General features: G+C 55.7%; 1 protein-coding gene across 3 annotated transcripts in view; it reads left to right on the plus strand.

Annotated features, from left to right (window-relative positions):
- Positions 1–5,354: 5,354 nt before the first annotated feature.
- Positions 5,355–22,379, plus strand: part of NECTIN1 (nectin cell adhesion molecule 1) — a 90,133-nt gene continuing 73,108 nt past the window's right edge. For 2 of the 3 annotated variants that reach the window (XM_068555880.1, XM_068555881.1), the window contains exon 1: positions 5,569–6,369. In XM_068555880.1, coding sequence (XP_068411981.1) covers positions 6,291–6,369 — 79 coding nt within the window. In that variant the 5' untranslated portion in view covers positions 5,569–6,290. Of the gene's footprint in view, positions 6,370–22,379 lie in introns of all 3 variants that reach the window. The other variant, XM_068555878.1, reaches the window with a different exon arrangement.

Here is a 22,379-nt window from a genome sequence, read left to right on the forward strand (position 1 = left end):
GAGAAGGTAAGAAAGGTGAGCCCAAGGACCTGTCCTTTGAGCAGACTATCATTCCTGTAGTCATTGAGTCTCAGAGCCAGGAGGGAATGTGGAATTCATCTGGTACACTCTCCACGTCAGAGCAAGAATCCCATCCAGGGCATCCCTGATAAATGGACCTGGGGCTTCAGCCTGAAAAGGGACAGGGAGTTCATTCCATTGTCGGTTCCCTGAACAGTCTTCCTTAGGCTAAGTTGAAATCTACTTCCCCAACGCATATGCCCATTGGTCTTGTTTCTTCTCTGTGAAATCACACAGGCTAGGCTTGTTCCTTTTCCCATCAGGGTTTTGGGAGCTTGCTAATCACACCTCACTTCCACCTCCTTTGGCCTTCTCCTTTATGAGGTCTGAGGCCACCTTCCAGCCTCTCTCTGCAGTTAACTCCAACTCCTACTTTACTGCAATGACCTTATTATTAACTTCCCTGCTTTCCACCCCCAAAACTTCCATCTTCACTGCTCTCTTGACCTTCCCTCCAGGCTCAGAGAAAAATGAGTCCTCTCCTTTCCAAGGCCAACCCCTCCTCCACCCTAGTCCCACCGGCCACGCTTCCTCCAGGGCCTGCCCCATGAAGTACACCCTCTTTCGCTTCTTACACTTGTTTTGCCAATCCTCACCGGCCACCTGCTCTCTTCCTTCTGCCTCAGGATTCTCAGGAGCTTTTGATTTCCCATCACAAAGGGGCAAATAAGCCCCTTGGTCTCTGTTGTGCTAATCCTCTTCAAGATTCTGGTCCATTTTACTCATTCTGTTCACCACCAAATTCCTCGAGAGCAGGGTGGACACCAGCTGCCTCTGCTTTTTCACCTTCCACATTCTTCTGCTTCCACTTTGATCTGGGTTCTGCCCCTGCTCTGCCCCCAACACCACCCTCTCAGAGGTCACCGGCGTTTTTGCCACTGTATCCAAAGGCCTCCTCTGATTCCCACCTGCTCTCTGCAGCATCAGACACAATTGGAAAACTCCTCCTCCGTTAAATTCTCTCCTCACTTGGCTTCCATGACAACCCTCTCTCCTCGCCCCCCTCCTCCCTCACTGACCAGTCTTCATCTGTCTGTCCTACCCACGTTATTGCCAGATTCATCTCCTGGAAGGCCAGCTCCGACAGCTCCCAGTAAGCACTTCTCTGTTCAGAAACCTTCAATGGCTCACCATTGCCTGCAGGAAATAAAACAAAACTCATGGAGTTATAAAATGATGCAACTATAGGCAATGCATAATATACAATGTAATAATATGTCAGGGGGTTCAAACTTTTTAAGCAGCAGAGTCCACTATGAAGACTCTTTCTCAGAAGCCCAATGTTCAAAGAGCATGGAAACAGTTATGTTCTTTAAACATGGTTCCTATTGAAGCAGGCAATAGGGATCCCAGGAAATTCTAGGGCTTTCAAACCACAGTTAGAAAACCACTGAAAAAATTAAATTCATCAGTCTGCGGGTGAGAAAACAGGCCCAGAGAGGAGAAGTGACTGGTAGAAAGCTGCACAAGATGTGTTAGTCAATCAACACATTTTCATTAAGTGCCTACTGAGTGCCAGACACATTCTAGGTGCCAGCAATAAAGCAGAGGACAAGACAGAAGTGGTCCTGCCCTGGAGGGGCTGACAGCCCAGCAGGGAGTGAACCAAGTATTATAAACAACTATTGAAAGTGGTCACAAGTATGCGAAGGAAACTGTGGGAGCATATAGGAGGGACACTCGCCTGGTCTGAAGGGCAAAGTGGGCCACCCTGGGGAGGCGACACATGTAAACTGAGCCCTGAAGGATAGACAAGTAGCTGGTCAAAAGAAGTGGAAGAGCATTGAGGCAGACGGAACAGCTTCGGTGAAGCCTAATGAAGCAAGTTTGGTGGCCGGAACCTCAGGAAAGCCCAGCGGCTCCTACTCAAAGCCCTGGAGCAGGCTGAGAAAGGGCTGCAGAAGCAGGCAGCCTCAATGGCCTTACTGAGAACTTGACACTGGCCTCAGAGGCTGGCTGGCCAAGGAAGGCTTCTCAGGCATTGGGACCTAGTCATTTGCATTGGAAGACAATCCACTGCTAAGTCAATGGGGTATTGTGTATTGGATCCTGGAACATAAAGTAGACGTTAGCAGAAGAAAAAGACATCTGAATGAATTCTGTAGTTGAGTTAATAGTATTAAACCAATACTGATTTCTTAGGTTTAACAAAGGTATCATGGTTATGTAAAACATTAATATTAGGGGAAGCTGGATGAAGGACACATGAAAACTCTGTACCATTTTTACATCTCTTCCGTAAGCCCAAAACTATTTCAAAATAAAAAGTTTTAAAAATACATATATCCCTCTGGCACCGTGGCAGAGGGGAGCAAAACTGGATGCAGGGAGAGAGATTACAGTAATAACGATGACTAACACTTAAACCGTTCTTCCTGTACACCAGGCATTGTTTCAATTACTTAATGTGTTTAACTCATTTAATCCTTGCAAGTCCATGAGTAAGTACTTTATTCCACCTCATTTTACACATGAGGAAGCTGAGGACAGAGAGGTTAAGTCAGCGGCCCAAGGACACACAGCTACTGAGTGACAGAATTGGAGTTTAAGGATTCAAATCTAGGCAGTCTAGCTCCAGAGTCCTGTGTGCTTGAGCATTACATTGTACTCCCTCCCCTCAGTGTGCACTGGCTCTACTGCAAGGATATTGCAAGGATCAGGCAGAAATCATGAGCACACGGACTAGGGTGATAACAGTAGAAATGGAGCCATGTCACTAGACTTAAGACATCTATTGGAGGCATACTCAACATTTGCTTTTGAATTGGAATATGATGGTCAAAGAAGAGGGAAGAAGCAAGAATGACTCCTGGGCTTCCTTCCGGCTTAAGAGTACGGACCAGAACTTAGTCTCCTGACGCTTGGTCCTATGTTTCTTCCCGTCACTGAGGGAAACATTCCAGACCTTTCACAATCTAGTTGCACCTACTTGTCCCTTTCTCTTATGATCTTCAAAATGCAAAACAAGCTGGACCACCTGCTGCTCCCAAACAGGCCCCAACCTCTCCAACTTTCATGTCCTTGTACAAGTTGTTCCCTCCACTGAAATTGTCCCCTCCATCTCCCTTGGTCCAAATCTGATCAACCCTTCAAGGCCACCTCTTCCAGAAGCCTTCCCTGCTCTCCACAATGAGAAGCACTCAGTCTCTCCTCTAGACGCCAGCATTTTTTTGGCTCTCTTTGGCAGTGAACAACTTCCATCTTATAATATAGTTATTTGAGTAGGGTCTTGGCTCTTGTTCACTTTGGTGACCTCAGTACATAGCATAGTAGATGCTCAAAAAGATATTTGTTCAGTGAATCATCTGTCTGAGTAAACAAGCTCTATCTTATTTCTCTTTGTCCCTTCCTGGCTCCCTTTTCTGTCTACTGCAACCCACCGCACACGCGCACCCACGTGCGCACACACACACACACACACACAACACATACAAGCTGGCACCCATGTTGGTGCTTTGCGTGTTTCAGGGACTGGTTTAATCCGCCTCCATCTTCTCCACCCAACCCATCCCCAGGCAGCCATGCCAACCCCCAGGCACACTCTCTCTGGAAGCCCATTTAGTAGCAGAAGATCAAAGAAGCCTTACCAAGGATGGAGAGATGGGAGAACATAAGCGGGGAACTAGCAGGCATTGGTGCATCTGGAATTGCCCCTTCAACCTATCCAGTCCAGCTCCTACAAGTGGTCCTGTCCTGGAGGAGCTGACAGCCCAATGGTGAATGAATCAAGTATTCAGAGGCAGAGTCTGAGACCACTGCAGTGACCTCAATCCAGCACTGGTCCTTAAAGTATAGGGCCAGACTGGACTACCACAAACCAAACTGATAAGGCATTCTCCAGGTAAAACCCTCCTGGTGGCTACCTGGCATTCACTGCAGGTCTCTCCTCTCCCCGAGTCTTAGGCTCAGGCTACAGCTTAATGCCTCTCTCCTCCAGCACTTGCCTCTGTCTGATAGATAACTCACTCAGCCCCTGTGTGCCTTCCCCACAGAAGCCTTCCCTGATCCCCACCCCACCCCAGACTGAACTGGCCACTTTCTCTGAGACCCATCAAATCATGTGTGCACATCTCCGGGACACACCACACACATTAAATGCTTGTTTATAACATCTGTTTCTGTTTGTCTTCCCCCTCTGCCCCCTAACTAGACTGAGTGCCCTTAGGGCAATGAGGATGTCTCTGTATCCCCAAGCCTGGTATGGTGTTTGGTACAAAGAAAGCCCAATTACATTTGTTAAATGTAAAAGATGGTTGTATGAGTGTGAATGTTCATGTGAGCGCTTTAGTCTACAGGCTTCAGCAGGAAACCAAGAGACACTCCAGGGCCAGATCCCAAATAGTGGGAAAGTGGTGTCCTCCTTGCCCATCCTCTTTCTCTCCTCCTACTCCCAGGAACTAGAATTTACATTTTATCAGGAATGCGCCACTTCCCCTCTGCTCCTGCCTGCTGGGCAAAGGGCAGCAATGGGCAAAGGGAGCATTGTCTGGTCAGGCGTCCGGGAAGAACTTGCTTCTCCTTAGTGGGAAACTCTTTCTGTCTGTCTCCTCTTGAGGGAGAGGATGGGGTCCAGAGGGAAGGAACAGAGGGCAGGCGCCGGACTGCCAAGGGCCCAGAGGGCCCAGAGGGCCCAGCCGCCTTGGCAGGAAGCCAACCACACCCGGATGTGGTGGGTGGTGAATGGGATGGGGCGGAGAGTCCCTGCCTTGCCGCGGACACTGGATGGGTCCCTTACGCGGGTATCCTGCAAATCGCTCAAAACAGAGGTTCCACGAAGGGGGCAGAGCAAGATTTCTTGCTCTATTTAGAGAGGGGAGGGGGCTTCAGTTATTGGAAAAGGAACTCCTGAAGGGAGCGTGTATTAGAAAAGACCAGAAACCTCAGTGGCCCCATCTCACCCACGAATGCCCACCACCGACTTCTCTGGCAGCTTCCGGAGGATCCCCCCCACCCCCACCCCATAGCTGCCTCTCCATTTAGCGTTCAGGTGATGCAGAGACGCAGGAGCTACTGGGTTCTAGTCCGAACCCTGCCACTTTCTGCTCATGCCCCTGGGCGACCCGCTTTGCCCTTCTTTGAGCCTTTGTTTCCTCATCTGTAAAATGGGGCCAGGGTTGCAGGAGAGGGCCTGGAGAAGCCCTTTCGCCTCGGACACTGCTGGATCCTGGTTTCTCCGTACTGCACGCCCCCTCCTCCACAGCCCCGCCTCCACCCCGTCCTAACTCCACCCCCAGCGAGCGGCTTCTCCCCTGACGCCGGCCGCTAGGGGTCACTGCCTCCCTTTGTCAGCGACGGAGGAGGGCGGTTAGCCCTTCGGCCCTCTCCCCGGCGGAAGGGCGACCGAAGGGGCATCTCCCGAGCAGTGGGCCTGAGCGCGACCCCACGGCCCTTGCTGGGGATCCGCCTCTGCCTGCGGCCGGAAGGTGTGCGCGGCGGGGCGGAGGCCGGGGCCGAGCGCGGGCCGCGCGTGGGAGCCAGGAGGGGGTTAACGCTAACCCCTCCCCCTCGGGCTGACATCACGGGGAGAGCGGCTGAGAGGCTGGAGCTCGGCGAGTGAGAGAAAGAGAGGGAGAGGAGCGAGCGCGGCTCGACTCGGCGCCCGGGCAGCTCCACATTGTTGCGGATCGCCGGGACCCGGCAGAGCGAGCAGCTGCGGCGCTGCGGGGACGCGGCGCCCCGGGTCGCTCTCCTCGCCTGGAGCCGCACCGCCCGATCGCCCGGGCCGCCGAGCCGCGCGCCCTCCGCCTGGGCCCCGAGCCCACCGCGCCGCCCGCCCGCCGCCCTCGCTCGTCCCGCCGCCCTCGGAGGACGGCCGCTCATGGACGCCTTCAAGTTGGAGCCGAGCGGGAGGGTGTGAGCGCGCCGGGGGCCGGGAGCCCGCGCCGGGCAGCCGGGCGCGCCGGGGGTGGGTCCCTCTCCCCAGCCCGGCTCTGCGTGGAAGAAGAGGGCGGGGACCGGCGCGGGGAGGAGAGCGGAGGAGGAGAAGGGGGCATGACTCGTGCAACTTGCGGCGGGCATCTGCCGAGCCTCTGAGCCGGCGGCCGCCCGGGGCCCGGATTGCGTCCGCGCCGATCCCACCCAGCCCACCCCGCCCCGGCCGACGGCTGAGGTTGACCTGGATCTTCAGAGCGCCCGGCGGCCTGCAGGGATCGCCTTCGTCTTCCGGGCTGCTTTCTGGAGCGCGAGGAGCGCTCTCCTCGCGGCCCCTCTCGCCGGACCCCCGGACCCCGATGGCTCGGATGGGGCTTGCGGGCGCCGCTGGACGCTGGTGGGGACTCGCTCTCGGCTTGACCGCCTTCTTCCTCCCAGGTAAGCGCGTTCCGCCTCTGCCTTCCCCCCCCCCAACCCCCATCCAGTACCTCCCCCGGGACTGGGAGCTGGATGGCGGGCACGTCTGGGTTGTAGGGAGTGAAAGGAGCCAGAAAAGTTGGGTCACGGCTTAGGTAAGGGGGGTAACGGGTGGCACGGCGGAGAGAGAGAGGTTGAGGAACCGAACAGCCTGCCCTGCAGGGAAGCAGTAGGATGCACGTCTCTGTGTAGCAAGAAAGCACTTTCTCCCGCGCAGTTTTTCACACAAAAATAATAATATGTAATAGCGTTCTATTTATTTAATAACCAGCTCTCAGCTCGGGAAGCAGTTTGGAAACACTTCATGTTACATAAATGCAAAATAATCACCGTAATCACCGTCTCGGGGTACGAGACAACAGCCCCAGAGGGAGGGCATCAGTCTCGGATCTGGTGGGCTGCAGGGCTTGGCGGATAGCAGGGGGACTTCGTTTCTTCTACCAGCCCCTTTGCCAGATGGTTTCGGGCGCTGCCGCACCGCGTCGCCCCACCACCGACGCGGAGAGCCCGCTCCTGCGGCAGGGCTCACCTGCGGTTCCTTTACCCGGAGGGTGAGGCCCCGGCGGCGCGAGATCGCAACCTCCCCGCCTTGCGCAGGGCTGGGCTTCGCCTCGGAACTGCAATCGCAGTTTGGGGGGCTCTCCCCGCAGGAGGCACCGCGGGCTTCGTGCCAGCCAGGTAGCTGCATGACCCACTTTCCCGAGGGTGCCCCGCGTGTCCTTCCTTGAGATGCTGGCAGCCGAGGGGTTAACGCGACGCCCGACCCCGGGGGTGGCCCGCGGTGGCCCCTCTGACGGATGGGGTGGGGGCAGAGGCTGGGACTGGCCCGGGCGTTTTGTGCTGGGGAATGAACTGGAAAATGCGTTTAGGAGGCAAATCCGACCGAGTCCCCTCGCCTGGATTTAACCCTTTGTGTCCCTGGGGAAGCTGCCTGGCTCCCACGGTGGCTGGGGACACCGCGCGGGGCTGGCGGGTGGGGTGGGGGAGGAGTTTGGGGGAGTTCCTCCAGCCTTCGTGAAGGAAACCTGAGACTACCTCCCGCGCTAGCTAGATGGGGGGCTTGGGGAGGGGGCTGGGCAGGGTGGGGGCTTGGCTGGAGCACGTGGCCCCGACCTTAGGTGGCAAAATAAGGGGCCGAAGTACAGAGAGACCGGCTCCGCGTGGGGCGAGAATGTTGGGTCTCGGCTGTGCCGGCAGCTCCGCGAAGGAGGTACGTGCGATGTTGCAGACTCGGAGGGCGGTCTGTTAACTGAGGGCCAGCCAGGTTGTGTGTTTTGCGGGGCTGGCCTGCACTTCTGGAAGGGAGGAACCTGACCGCATTCACTTTTGTACCCCGTCTGCCACCAGCTCACTGCCAGGGCTCCGAAAATGCCTCGGAGTGGCCGATGGCAGAGAAAGTGGTTTGTGAAAGCCCGCACCATGGTGCCCCCGGCCCTGCAGCCTGGGGGGCGCTGCCCTGCTAGGTGTGCGGGGTGAGGGTAAGTTCCTGGGCACACAGGTGTCACTGCCCATTTCAAAGAGGCATGGTTGAGTCCCTCCGCGCAGCAGGGTTGTTCTGATGAGAATTGAGAGGTCTTTATCTTTCCCTGGACCTCCTGGGAAGCCAGCAGGAGATGCTAGAAGCTCAGGCTCTAGCACTTGTCCGACACCAGGGTTTGGGCTTCTGGGAACCCTTCAATCCCATATTGCCCGCACCCAGAACCCAGCAAAAGGACAGCTTTCCTGAGGCCTGCGTGGCCCAGCATACTAGGGGTTAACCTAATCCTGGGTCAGACAAAGAGCGGGAAGGTTTGGGGAGGGGAAGTTCACTCCCCCCCATTCTCCCCTCCTTTTGTTACTCTCTTCCCCAGCTTTGTGGTGCTGTGCTTGGTAGTTCATTCCTTCTTTGGGAGACCGGAGGCCTGCCCTGCTTCCTCCCACTCAGGAAGTGGGGGCAAGGAGGTGACACTGTCACCTGGCTCAAGTGTAGACACTCCCCCCACCAAAAATCCAGATTGAGGGGGTGAGACGAAGAGAAGGAACCACACAGCTCAGATAGGCAGTTAATAAGCCTCCTTGATTGATCGTAATTGTCATGGCTGGGTAGCGTCAGTCAGCGGGGCAGGCAGAGTTCCCCGACCCACCAACCTCCTCTACGCGGTGCCTGTGGCCCTGGTGCCTCTGTGAAGGGAGGGAGGTGGATGTGGTAGTGCCCACATGACACTTGGACAGAGGCTGGTGGGCCCAGAAGTCGCCCTCCCACACCCCGTTTACCATCACCCTCAGGCACCCTCCTGATTGCCCGCTGCTGCTTCTCTCTGGGGACTTGCCAGCCTGATGCTCCTTTCTGGGTTCTCCTAGGCTATGGCAGGGAGCGTGGAGGGTGGAGGAGAGGAGCCTGGTGGGGTGGGGGAGGGGAGCCCCCCGGGCTGTGTGTGGTGGCCCACGGACTTCAAAACACTCCAAATCCGGCTATTGATGTGTAAGCACAGAAGTATGTTTTCAACAACACAGACTTTCCCAGGCAGGGTGGTGAAGCCCCACAAGCCTCTGAGATGAATCTGTTCACTCAGAGGCCGGGGCCAGTGGGGCACGGGGGCTGCATCCCAGAGGGACAGGAGGAGCCCTGGAGAGGAGGCAGAGAACCTGTCTTAGAAGCAGGTGCACTGAGCTGGTGTCCCACCTACACCACACCCTCCCTAATTGGCTTCCCCAAACCTTTTGTCTGGAAAGAGAACACACGCCCCAGGTGTCACACACACCCTCGGAAGACCTGTCGGGCCACAGCACCCCCTTCTCTGCTGCCTATGCAGAGCTCGCCGTCATGGTAGTTTCCTTCGAAACCTGGGGTGTTAGGACTGTTGGGTTATTCTCCTCTCTCCCCATCGCTCACAGACAGTGGTGTGCTCTGGCTGCTGGGCAGGACGTTATGGCAAAACCAATCCTGCTGGCCTGGGGTTTGCAGCGCGGGTAAGCAGGAATCCCAGTGCCCATTTCGGAGGCAGCGCTGTGGAATGTCTCAGACTCAGATTCAAGGCCAAATAGTCAAGGCTGGAAGGGAGGAGGAGATATGGCAGAGCCTGGGCCCAGCACCCTGGGCTGAGTGGTCTAGAAAGTGTCTCTGAGCCTGACTCTCTGTGTTTATGGGACAGGCCGCCCCTTGTTGCCTGATACTGGCCTCGACTCTGATATCCGTTCCCTTCTCGCTGCTCAGCTTTGCACAATGAATCCACCTCGTTGACCTGACCCGGGACCCAGTTGTACACTGCCAGGATGGTCTCCGGCCAGAACCCTAGTGCTGACGGCTGAGCAAGTGGGCCAGGCTGGGGAGGGTGGGGGGCAGGGGGTCAGCCCCAGTTGCTGTGCCTATGATACTGCCATTGTTTAGCAGCTGACTAATGTTCATTGTTCAGCACAAACAGAAAATACCCAAGGGAGGTGTGAATATACCTTCGATTTTCCTGATTGTATCTTTCCTGGTTAACCTGGTAAATTGGATGGCTCCTACCTGCTGGGGGAAAGAGTGAGGGTGTCTGTATATTCACCTGTTTTGCTGATTTTTTTTTTTTTTAACTTTGAATGTTAGCCAGTGGGCCAGGCTAGAATGGACATTAGCCAGCTATGGGACTTAGGCTGTAACATTTTTGACAATCTGCATATGGCCTCACCTTCAGTATAGAGTGGGTGCACACACACGTGTGCAGGACTGTGTGTGCATGTGTTGGTCATCTACAATTTACTGTGCACATGCAGACCCACGGGGGCTAGGACCAGGAGGTGTGTGCACTGGGATCTGTGGGTCACCGTGGTGCAGGGGCCATAAATATACATCAAATGTATATTCACATGCAATTGATTTCTTATGGCTTTCCAGCTAGGATTTTGTGAGTGGCTGTGAGCCTTGGTAACACCTGTGTTTATGTCAGAGTGTCAGTGAGGGTGACTTTGGAGGAGACCTAGGATTTGCCCTTAGCCAGCTCCTTCCAAGATGAGCTGCCATATCCTTTGGGGCTGGGAAGCCTGGACACTGCCTTATTTTTCTGCTCTGCCCTTGGCCTTAGACTGGGCCTCTGCATCCTCACAGGGAGATGCTCACCTGGAGAGACTTGCCGCTGCTTCTCAGGATTCCTGAACGGCTGGGAGGGGCCTCAAGAAATAGAGTTTCAGCTACTATTTTGGCATCTTTGCTTCCTGAATGAATACTTGGGGGAAAGGATCAGCTGGAGAAAGGTGATGTACTCTGGGCATTTAAAAAGGAGCTCTGAGTCGTGGGCTGTGAAAAGCCCTGCTGAACCATATGTGTGCCCAGGTTGGCAACATACATGTACCTGGAAGCATCCCAGTTCATTCAGTAGAAAGGAGGAGCCCCCTTGTTGAAAAGACAAGTGGGGATGAGGGGCAAGGAGTGGGGAAGAGGGCAGTCCTGGGATCCCAGGACCCGGTGCCCGAGTCCAGCTGACAAATGTTTCTGCCCCATGATGCCCGCCCCTCTCCATAGAGACCAGGTCTGCAGAGCCAGCAGCAGATGTGCTGGCTGGGGCAGGAGGTAACTTAAGATCTGAGCAGGGATCACCTTGCACAGGGAAAGCCCTGAGCTGGAGATAACACCCCTTAGTCCGGTTAACCCTTTAAGCTCTGGATTCTTTTGCGCTGTTTGGAACTGGGAAATGGGGAGAGGGAAAAGCTAGGAGAAAACACATCAAACCTAATATCTGAACACTGACAAGGAGAGATGAACTCAGTGCAACAGGAGAGACCCAAGAAGGACACAAAGAAAGTCTTCCTGACAGCAGACTGTAGGCTCTTCAGGGCAATGGATAATCCCAAGGTTTATTCTGGGGTAAGGGAGGGGCAATGCTTATGTATTCTCAGGGACTCATGGGATCTGTGCCTTTCACAGTCTTCTGGGGCAGAGTAGCAGTGGTCCCAGGCCCCAGTCAAGAGGGAGCAGGAGATAGCTCAGTTCCTCTTCCCACAACCTGGAGATCACCCCATCTTGGCCACCCAGCAGAGTGAGAGAGCAAAGCAAGGCCAGCTGGACCGGATTTGAATCCCATCTCTACCAATTGCCAGCTGAGTGGACTTGGTTAAGTTGCTTTGTAGGCCTCAGTTTTCCCATCTGTAAAATGGGTTTCCGCTAATACAGCTTTCAAAGGAGGTTTGTGAAGATTAGATTGACAGTAATGTATGAAAAGCCCTTAGTGTATTGCCAGGCATGTGATAAATGTGCAGTAGTGGTAGCTGCTCTTATTCCCTACACCTTTCCTCTGAGTGGTCCTGGCCCCCACTGTGTCTGCCACCTGGGCAGTGCCAATTTCACAATCCCTTGAGAAAGAACCACACAGCTGCCTGCCCACTGCTGACCTCTCATCCCCACCTGGAAATGATGGCAAAGGCTGCAGCAGCCCTGGGGGACTCAGGTGGCCTGGTTGGCTGCAGGCACCTACCTGAACCCAGCCCTGGTGGTCATGTATGGCACGAGCAGCAGGTGCTGTGCACCTTTGCTCTGCAGCCTGTCACCGAGGGCTCTCCCCCGCACCTGCCTCACTCCCTGGCTGGGGCCCAGCTGGGCACCGTGGCCCATCTGGAGTGCTGGCTGGGGCAGCAGCCTGAGGCTGGCATGGAGGGCCTGGGATTCGGCCCCTGCGAACTTCCACACTTGGGAGAAAGGTGGGCCACAGGACCCTTTCCCAGCAGTCCACGGTACCGGCTCTTCAGGCGAGATGGTACAGTCAGAGAGGTAGAGACTCTGTCCTGGGGTCACGCCCTTCTCACTGGCAGAAAGTCCTTTTGGTTTCTCCAGCTGAAGGTTCAGTCCTTTCACCAATAATAATAAAGATGTTTGTGACAGTCTTTTCAGTTCATAGTTTCAGTTGATCCTCTCAGTGACCCCATGTGAAGGGTATCAGTAGTTCTCCCATTTTACAGATGAGAAAAGTGAGATGTAGGTTTAGTACCTTGCTGACCATCTCATGCCAGTATAGCCAAATTAGATTTCAGGTCTTCTGACTCCAAATTCAGTAGATGAGGAAGATGAGATGGGCTGGGCTGGACAGATGCGGAAGAGGCTGAGCCAGGCCACGAGAGAATGTGTCCGGTGAGGTGGTCATTCACTTTGCCAGCAACCGCCAGCTTACACTCTGCCCCACAACAAGCAGAGCGTGGCGGCTCCCTGGAGAAGCGAGGGATAAGTTAAGGACATAGGTTGGAGGGTGGCCCAGCTGGAGCTGACCACAGAGCCCAGGTTGGCACAGAGCACAAGATGCCCAACAACAGAACAGCTTGGGGGGGGGGGGCGCGTGTCAAGGGGAGCATGTCCTTTCAGATGCTAGAGCACCACTCCCGGGGATCTGACCTGAGACGTGGGCACGGCCCCTGAGGTGTGAGCACAGAGCCTCAGGGCACAGGCAGGCACACAGCCAGCATGTGGGCCTGGCCCGGGGCAGAGCAGTGCTCAGACAGCATTGTGGACTTGACTGGAACAGTGGAGAGGGGGAGGGGTGTGGGATTTGGTAGGCAGAGTCGATTCCCTCTCCTGGGCTATCCCCCACCCCTCTCTGGTCCACGCAGACCCCAATTTCATTCCCAGTTTATGAGGAGTCTCATTACCAAGCCACAGACAATAAAACCCGCCTGGCCACTCTGGCCCGGATCTCATTAGAGGACATTAGTTCCTCTGGCTTGGTGGCTCCATTGGGACACAGCTGCAGGCGTGGCCCAGGCAGCAAAACAGGCCAATGGCCATGGGCACAAGCATGTCCCATTGGGAGTTCGAGTTTGATCTGTGGGCCTAAGCAGGGTCCTCCTTCCCCACCCGCACCCGCACATTCCTGGAATGCATGTTCCCCAAAGCTGGAAACATGGAGTCCCTCCTGCCCACTTGGACCCTCAGTTCTGCTCCCCACCTTAAGGAGACAAGGACACAGCTCCCTCCAGGGCTACGCATAGGAGTCCGCCTTCTCTGAGAAGCTCAGCAGATCATTGTCATTCCATAGAAGAGGGCACAGGGGATAGCACGCCCACCACACACACATCCCCCCCCCAGATCTGAGAGACACGTCCTAGCAGCAGAGGTGGAGTCTGGAGCCTTCCACACGGCCTTGGCCTGAATCTTAGCCCATCTTTCTGTCCAAAAGGCGGGGGTAGAGACCTGGGGACCCCATGTGAGAAGCATTTTTCATTCCCTATAGATGCAGTTTCACCAGCTGGCAGCCTCCGCAGGGGCTTCCTGGCCCCTCCCCTCTCCCCAAGGTGGAGTGACTTGCCCACAGTCGCTGTGATGGAGCCCTGGTTCCATCTTGGGGTTCTTCCCACCAAAGACGGGATTATTTCTTTCTCAGCAGATTCTGGTGTCTGTTGACAGCCAGCCCCTCTGCCCGTGCCCTCCCCCTCTGCTTTATCTCTCTTCCCCCACAGACCAACCAGTCACCACAATACCACCAGGGCTCAGTGGATGTAGCCATGAAAAACAAGACGAGGGCAAAGAAAACCTTGCCCCTTCTGGGAGCCTCAGTCTTGTAGAGGAAAGAGGGTGCCAGGCCGGAGTAATTGGTTCTTAGCGCACACGGGGGTCACACAGGCCAGCCCACACTTCAGCACGTGAGCGCCCGCCAAATCAGTCAGCGGAGGTGGGAGCGCCAAGCTGTTTGGGAAGACATCGGCAAGTCAGCCCTGCTCTGGAGAAATGGGGACTGGAGATCTATGCCAGCCCCTGATGCTCCCCTGTAAGGCCCTGCAGCTTGTCTGGAATTCGAGCCCCAAGTGGGATTGGTGGGCTGACTCCATGGGCTCCATTCCCTGACCCCTGAGCAGCGCCCCAGGTATCCCCTCCGTCACTCCTGGTCTCTCCTGGGCAAATGCTGTCAGCTGCTGGGACAAAGGAAGTAGACGAGGTGCCTCAGAGCCGAGCCAGCCTTGTCGCCACTTGACCCACTTGATCCCACTGCAGGAGGGGCTGGTAGCAGGCTGCAGCAGCCCCTGGCTCACCTCTGTCCCCAACTCCTGGCTCTCTGGCTCCAAACTGCCTACACTGCTTCTTGGATGAATATACCTAAAGCGTGCCTGAGAAGGATACTCACAAGCCCAGAAGCATTTGATGGCTGCCCCCTCCCTGGCTCAGCTCCCACCACCCCTCCCTGCGTGGCTGGCCCAGCCAGCCACACTCCCCATGCTTTCCCACCTCAGTGCCTTTGCACGTGCTGTTCCCCCCAAATCGCCCTTATTTCCCATATCCAAAAACTGAGGTCGAGAGCTACTTTTATCATGAAGCCCCCAGCTGGAGATAACCTCTCTCACTCAAAGCCCCCACCCCCCATCCCCAGCACCTCATCCATGCCACCCATGGCAATAACCACTCTGCATCTTGCTATAGTTATTTGGGCCTGGGATTTATCTTCATAAGACTGAGAGCTCCAAAAGGACAGGGCTCATTGTTGACAGAGCTTGGAATCCCTAGGGCCTTGCACAGGGTTGGCCACACCATGGGCTGACAGCACTGTAGTAGGTGGATACATCATTGCATAGTACACGCTAAGTGGATACGTCGTTGCTTGTTTGGACAGTATGATGACAACAATAACAGCGAACTGTTATCAAGAGTCTTTAGACACTCAGACACTGTTGTAAACATCTCACGTGTAATCACTTATTCGGTCTTCATAACAATACCTCCTTCTTGTGGAGGATCCTTCCTCCCGTCTTTAACATATGAACAAAGGAGACCTGAGCAGAGGCTAGGTAACTCGCCTCTGGTCACATAGCTAGTAAGTGGCAGAGGCAGGATTCAGATCCAGGAAATCAGGTCCAGTGTCCATGATCCTACGATTTGGCTAAGCTGCCTCTCTTCTGGGTGATGGAAGAAGACAGCTTACTAAGCCTGGAGTAACATAGGACCTTGCCTCAAGAATGCCCATCCCCCCTGCATAGCATCTTATAGCCTACCCTCCTGCCCCCTTTGATGGTGCAGGAATGACCTGGGGCCTCCCTGGAGCATTGGGGAGTTATTAATGCTTATCATCAGGGAGTTTCGGCGGTTGTTACTACTTATCCTTTGGATACATTACAAGTACTAAAAGTACAGTTGTTACATTCCTGGTATATCCTGCCACCGTCACCGTTGTGTCTTGGGAGTATTAATGTGCCTGTGCTGGAGGGAAATGTCTTGACATTATTGCTGTTTCATCCCCTGAGCCTTTGAGCATCACTGATGCCGTTTGGGGGCCTCCCACCATGTTTCACTGTGAGACTAGAGGCAGGTGTAATAGCTCCTCTCAGAGAATCTGCCTGGAACTGCCCCCAGCAGGTGTTCCCAGGCTGGCCCCAGATCCTGGGTGGGTCCACAGCTCAGCAAACTGCTCCTATGCCAGGGCCTGTCCTAAGCTTCTGGAAGGTTCCCGTCCCTCCTGCCCTCACCCAGAGATCCCAAAAGATGGCAAGGGAGGTGGCCCCTACCTGGGGAGAGGGGCAAGGAGAGGATTTAGAGTGTTCACCTGTGCCGGCTGCTTTGATCTCCTGGGATGAAAGGGCCTGGTGCTTCCTGTACCACAGGCAGGTTCAAGACAGGGAGCCGGGGACAGAGGCATTGGCCGCCTTGCAGCTGAGGTATGAAACTGTCCCAAGAAGGAGGATCGTGGGAGCAGAAAAATCAAAACCCTTTCCCAGTGTTGTGGTCAAGGACCAGGAGTGGACTCCAGATGGCCCACGTGTGGATTGTCCTCTCGAGGGTCACCTGGGGCCAGTGCTCCTCCGGCACACACTGACCCTGCAGATTACCACGTGCGCTCAGGCCTCACAAACTCCCTTGCTTAATTAGGAAGGTAATTCAGCTGCAAAACAGTCATCTGATATGTTTCGACGCCAAAGAGAAATTCCTCCTAGACCCTCTGCTGTTCTAGATTATCCATGCTCCGTTAGTTTGAATTACGGTGCAACTTCTGTGGCCCAGACACAGGCCAGAGCTATGCGATCGGTTCCTGGAGCTGGAATCCGCCCGGCACCCGGGAAGTACTTGGAAGCAATAGGAGGAAGGAGGGCTTAAGACCCATCTGACCTCCATGCAAACCTAAGGATTGCCTTGTCAGCACAAAGGAGCCAGCTCTGCCCAGAGCCTGCCTGCCCCAGGGCCTGCGATACCCACAGGTGCTTTTGAGTCGAGCCACTTTCTTGCCCCTCTCATGTGCCCTCTGGGCCAGGCCTCCTTTGAGGGTTTTAAGTCAATGGCAGAAGCTTCTACAGCGGCTCCTGGGTAAAAATTGGAGCAGAGGCAGGGACAGGCTTCTCCGTGAATGTGAGTAAGATCAGAGCGGAGCAGCCACACTGCACTGGATTATTTTATTATGATTGCCCACCTCCCCCATCCCCAAACCATCCTGATCTCATTGGCCTAGATTGCTGCATCTCTCAGAATGATGGATGGGCTGCCTCTCCCTTCCCAGGCAGGGTGGCCGGCCCTGCTACCGAGACACCTCCTCCCCAGCCCCTTCCCAGATTTATTCCCTGTGTTTACGGTGCCCAGAGAGTAATCAGTGTCCTGGGCCGGCTGCGCACTCTGATTATCTCCGCTCGGTTGATGGATGAGCCTTTGGGGAACTTAGATGACAACCCCCTGCCCCTGCTCCCCTGTGACCGCCCCTGCCTGGGCCTCAGCACCCTTCCCAACCTTCGACGCCTCCCCGGAGTCAGATAATGGGCCTCTGGGCTGGAACCGAAGGAGGGGGTAGTCGTGGAGGAGGAGAGGTGACAGTCTTTGGCCCCCACCTCTCAGCACTGCTGTGGGATAACTGGAAAGGGTCTCTGTGGCTCCCCCTTCCCTCCAGGGAGCCTGGGACAGTGGGCAGACAGTGCCACCAGCTAGCTTCTCTGCAAGTCACCCCCCCCCCGCCCGCCCCCGCCCCAACACACACACACACAGCCCAGCTCTGCTCAGAAGCACCCGTCCCAGGAAACAGCTCCATTATCCTCTCCCATCTCCCATCACTCCATTACTCCTACCCCCTCCGCACTTGTGTACACAGTTTGCACTGTAATGATCATTTGTGCTGGTTTATGTGTTTCTTTACAAGTGTTTTTATGTCCTCTGTGTGTGTATGAGAGAGGTTTATGGTTTGTGTGTGTATGTGTGTGCCCACGCATGAGGTCACGTGCTCTGTGTGTGTGTGTCTGCTCTCGATCAGACTCTGATTGCCATCTTCTCCCCCACGGAGGTGGGGGGCTGTCACCCAGCTCCCTGCGGGGAGGGCAGAGTCTGGATCCTGGGGGGTGAGGGGAAGAGTAAGGAGAGGCAGGCAGTCAAAGACGATGGCTGTCGAGGCAGGGTCTGCACTGTCCCGCAGCCACCAGTTAGAGAATGCAGAAGGTCAATCTTAGATAACTGTTTTGTCTATAGGATCACAAACAACTGGTTTGACTATTTTTTTCCCGGCAAATTGACTGAACCCACTGGTTGTTTTGGAGCCAAGCAGTCTCTGTCTTTTATTACTTACATGTGGCCGTGTATATATCTATGTCTTGTCTTCTCCAGACTTGAGTTCCCATCACTGGAAAATGGGGATGTGATACCGGGAGGTTTAGAAGTGGTAAAGAATGCATGTGGCCATGTGGTGTGATTAGCATGGTGCCTGGTACAGAGCGAGTCTTCACACCACTTGGCTGTTATTAGCTACTGCCCACCTAGGGACCCTGGGTCTAGAGGAAGGTCACTTCCCAGGGGCTGGGAAGCCAGGCCCAGGAGCCCTCCCAGCAGTTCATGACCTGCTGGGTGGGGTGTCCCTCAGCAGGGCTCCTGTGACCTCTCCATGGTGATCAACTCAGGAAGAGTCAGGCTCTCAGGCCCCTGGGCTCCTGGAAAACCACCCCCCTGCCCAGACGGTCACCTGGAAAGGTGCCTGGTGACCCTTGGAGCCATTCTGTGCTCCCTTCTTAAAGGGTAGTTAGAAGCAAGAGTTACACGCCCTCGACCAAGGTACCCCAGGTGCAGGAGTCTGGCCGCCCCCAGAGCCCAATGCCAGCACTTATGGGACTCCCACTGCCCTGGGTGTGTGGTGGGAGAGGGGTGGCAGGCCCATTCCTGCACCCACTCAACCCCGTGTGCACTGATGCCTCCAGTACAGCATGGGACAGCACCAGCCCTCTGACCTCACACGCAGCAGGTGACACCTCAGAGTGCCACCTCTGCATGCCTGTAAGACAGTGGCCTGGCTGGGAGATGGAGAGGAGGAGCTGGGGCCTCATGAGGTAATTACCTAAGCCCATCACTCTCCCTAAACCCTCCCTGCTGGGACATGAAGGGGCGGGGGCGACTAGGCAGGGGCTGCGTGCTCCTTCATCCTTAAAGGCGGGTTATACATCTGAGCCCACCTGGCCCCTCCCAGCCCCAGGTCTGGGAAGAGCCTCCCAGCTGGGCCCGCAGCTGAAGGTGCCTCCTGCCCTGCAGGTGAAGGTGGGGAGGACCAGAAGAGTAAGTCACAGAACCCTAGAGTCTCAGGGTTGGAAGGGGAGTCAAATAATGTAACACCCATTCACTTCTTAAAACCCCCCAAACACATCCCTACCTGTTGGTTGACCATCCAGCTTCAGCATGAATACCTGCAGTGATGGGGAACTCACCACCCTACATGGAAGCCCATACAGCTCTGACTGCCCCAAATTCTTCCTTTTACTGAGCTGAAGTCTGTATCCCTGAAGCTCCCACCTCTTAGTCCTGTTTCTGCCCCCTTGGAATCCTGTAGGACACATCTGATTCTGCACATGGGGGTCCTTCAGGCATTTAAAGATGGCCTCTGGCACCCGGAGTCTTCTCTCCCATGAGCTCAGCCAGCCAAGTCTGACACCCCCTCCGTCTCAGATGCTTTCCTGGGAACCAAGTTGTCTAGATCCCCGGTAACAGGTGTGATGCCCCAAACGCCGGCTGACTGGCCCAGGGATTTCAGCCTAGGCGTCCCCAGCTGCAACCACTGTCCCAGGGGCCAGGAGGAGGGAGTGGGTTAGCTGCCTTCACCCTTCCCCACCTCCACCTCACCCCTTCCCAACCCCTGTTTTCCTTTGGATTAACAATAAATTGCAGTGAAAGATCCGTTTATCTCCAGTGGGAATTAAGGAATTAAGCTGGTGAGGGGCCTGAGAGAGGGAGCATATTGCAGAGATTCAGGGCATAAAGAGGACAGTGGGGAGGGGGGGGGACCCTCTGCCTGCAGTCACCTCACTGTGAGGCGGTGGGGGCAGCCCCCTAATTCTCCCAGCAGCCTGTGCCCTAATTGGCACTGGTGGGGACCGGTTGGAATGGGTGTGGTCACCGGTGGGAGGCGGTGCCCACAGGGATGCCTCCGGTGGGGTGGTCTCCTGGCAGCCTCTCCTGTCGCCCGTTGGTGCCTCGTGCCATGGTGCAGCGGCTCTGTGGCATGTCACGGCGCTGGGAGAGCGAGCCACGGCATGTGGCGGGGTGAGGCACCTCACCATCTGACCTTGTGATACACACACTGTGATACAGATTCTGCAGCCGCAAGTCCGTCCCCCCACCCCCCACCGCCGCAGGCAGTTCATCAGTACCGTCCAGGCACTAAAAGCACGTCCCCTCCCCGCCCCAGAAGACCCTTGCGGGCTTCTTAGCCATGGATTCCCGTGCCCATTGGTGAGATGAGTCTTTGGCCCCTGGAGAGTCTGGGCTTCTCTTTATCCTAAGGGTAAACCAGAAGCCTCCATCCTGAACCCGAGAGGAGGTTAGCCAGGCTCCACCCCCCAACACGTGTCCACCCGCCTGAGCCCCAGCGCCCCGCCCCCAAAACCCAGGAGGCGTGGCTTGGAGCCCCTTCTTCCCTGTCCCGCAGGCTCGCTGCTCCTTGCCAACTCCCCACCCCACCCCGCCTCAGATGGTGGTCCGCTTGCCAAACCTGCCAAACCCTGAGGCTGAGCAGGGAGAGATAAGGAGCTGGGCTACCCTCGGAGGGAGGGGGCGGGGAGGTGAGAAGTGAAGAGGGGATGGGATGGCTCCTCTTTTGGCCGCCTCTGGGTCACCCAGACACGCCCCCAAATAATATTTTCTATCGCTGTCATCCCTCTCTCTCCTGACACCCCACCAGGGTGGGGAGTAGGAGTCGATATTCAATAGTAGCAGCCACTGGGAAGGGCGGGGGAAGATAAAGACGGAGGCCGGGCTGGGGACAGTCTGTGGTGGGTGGGGCGGAGGTGGGGCAGCCTCCAGAACGGGGCTGGGGAGTTCCAGAGGTGCTCGGGATTCAACACTGGTGTAGGGGTGAAGGCGCAAAGTGGGCCCTCAAGTCCAGGAGTCTAGCTGGTTAATAATTAGTAACTCTGGTTAGTAAATCATTAGTGTTTTCTCCCCAATTTCAGCTCCCCCACCTCCAACCCTGGAGATCCTTCTAGGCTCTGCCCTCCCCCTCTCCCAGCTGCTTTCTGGTCTCTAGAGCCAGCATGGTGTTTAATCTCCAAGAGTAATTAGTGACCTGCCAGCCTTCCCACAGGCTCTTTGGATGCACCTAGATATTGCCTGCTGGGAGGGCAGGCCCTTCGACCACCCCAGAGAGCATCTCAGTACTCTCTCTCCTTGGCCCCCATTGACTGACTTAGTTGGGCCCTTTCTGTTGGCCAGATGGGGTCCTGGGGTGATCCTGTGGGTAACTCTTCCCTAATCCTTTAGGTGAGGTCAGTTAGTCAACAGATGTTCTTTGAGCATCTATTAAGTGCCAGAACCTTATGTCAAGAAAAAGTACTTTAAGCCATTCAAATTGACATTAAAGGCTTTATTCAAAGGCGCTTGGGGGGGGGGGGGCGGGGCACGTGTCCTTGAGGTTTGGCCTTTGGGTGGCATTTTTCATCTGTAACTGCTGGAACACTTCCCATTGGCAGTTGCTGGGGTTTCCATGCCTTTTCCTGGCTCCTTGGTGCAATCCCATCCTGGTGGCTATCAGAACAGCTCTTCCTAGAACTGTTTTTGTAAGCCGTGTGGTCAGGGGATGGGGAGATGGCAAAGGAAGGGCAGAAAAGGGAAAAGGGAAAGGAGACAAGGGCTGAAGCGAGGGCACTGGGAGCCTCTCCTGCCTGTTTCAGTCCTTGGCAAGAGCTGGGGCTGAGCCCAGTGGTGATGTACTGTCTGAAAACAGGTGTCCTCCTGCTCTGGGCTCTGGGATGGCACACAGAGCGGGTCTAGGGAGTTACTTGAGTGATTAAAGTCTGCACAGTGCTGCATTGGGCTGCCAAGGAGACACCTGGGCCCTAACCTGGGGGAGGCTTCCTGCGGGGAAGTGACCTTGATGCTGAGACCTGGAGTCTGAGTAGGAGTGGCTGGGGGAAGCGGCAGAGGAGAACGACCAGGGCAGTCTGAGGGAGGCCAGATGCAGACACACATGAAAGAAGACTAGACTCGTCTGGAATGTCTTCAGGATGGGGGAGCCGGGAGCTTGTGGCGATGGAGGGCACTGGGAAGCCCGTGTGGAGGATTTTGGCCTTCAGAGAACAATCCCCTCTATCTGCTCTGTCCAGTTTCAGCCTGACGTGCACCCCAGACCAGCTGGTCTGACTGCCAGCTGGACAGTCCCGCTTCAGGCCCCGTGTGCAATCCTTCTCTTCCCAGGACACAGCCCTCGCTGGACTCTCCCCATTTCTGTGCTTGGAACCCCAATTTTGCATTCAATGGAGCTCTGACCAATTCTCCTCCATCCTCTGCATCTGATTTGTTGCCAGTTCTTATTGGTCCCATTTCTGTCAGACCCCCACCCCCGTGCCAGTCCCGACACCATCACCCTCTGAGACATCCGGGGGCCTCTCCCCATTCCTGTGTGGCCTGCACACACTGAGAGCGAGGAGAAGTTGGGGCATGGCATGCTCCTGCTCTGCCTGAAGCCCTCCTGGGCTCCCCAGTGCTGCTGTCTTAAACACAGACTCCGTGATCGAGGCCAGGGCTCTCACCCCGCAACTGGCACTGCTGACGTCCTGGGCCAAGTAATTCTGTGCATTGTAGGGTGTTTAGCACCATCCCTGGC

The sequence above is a fragment of the Eschrichtius robustus genome, chromosome 11 (assembly GCF_028021215.1).
Source record: "Eschrichtius robustus isolate mEscRob2 chromosome 11, mEscRob2.pri, whole genome shotgun sequence".
Classification (NCBI taxonomy): Eukaryota; Metazoa; Chordata; class Mammalia; order Artiodactyla; family Eschrichtiidae; genus Eschrichtius; species Eschrichtius robustus.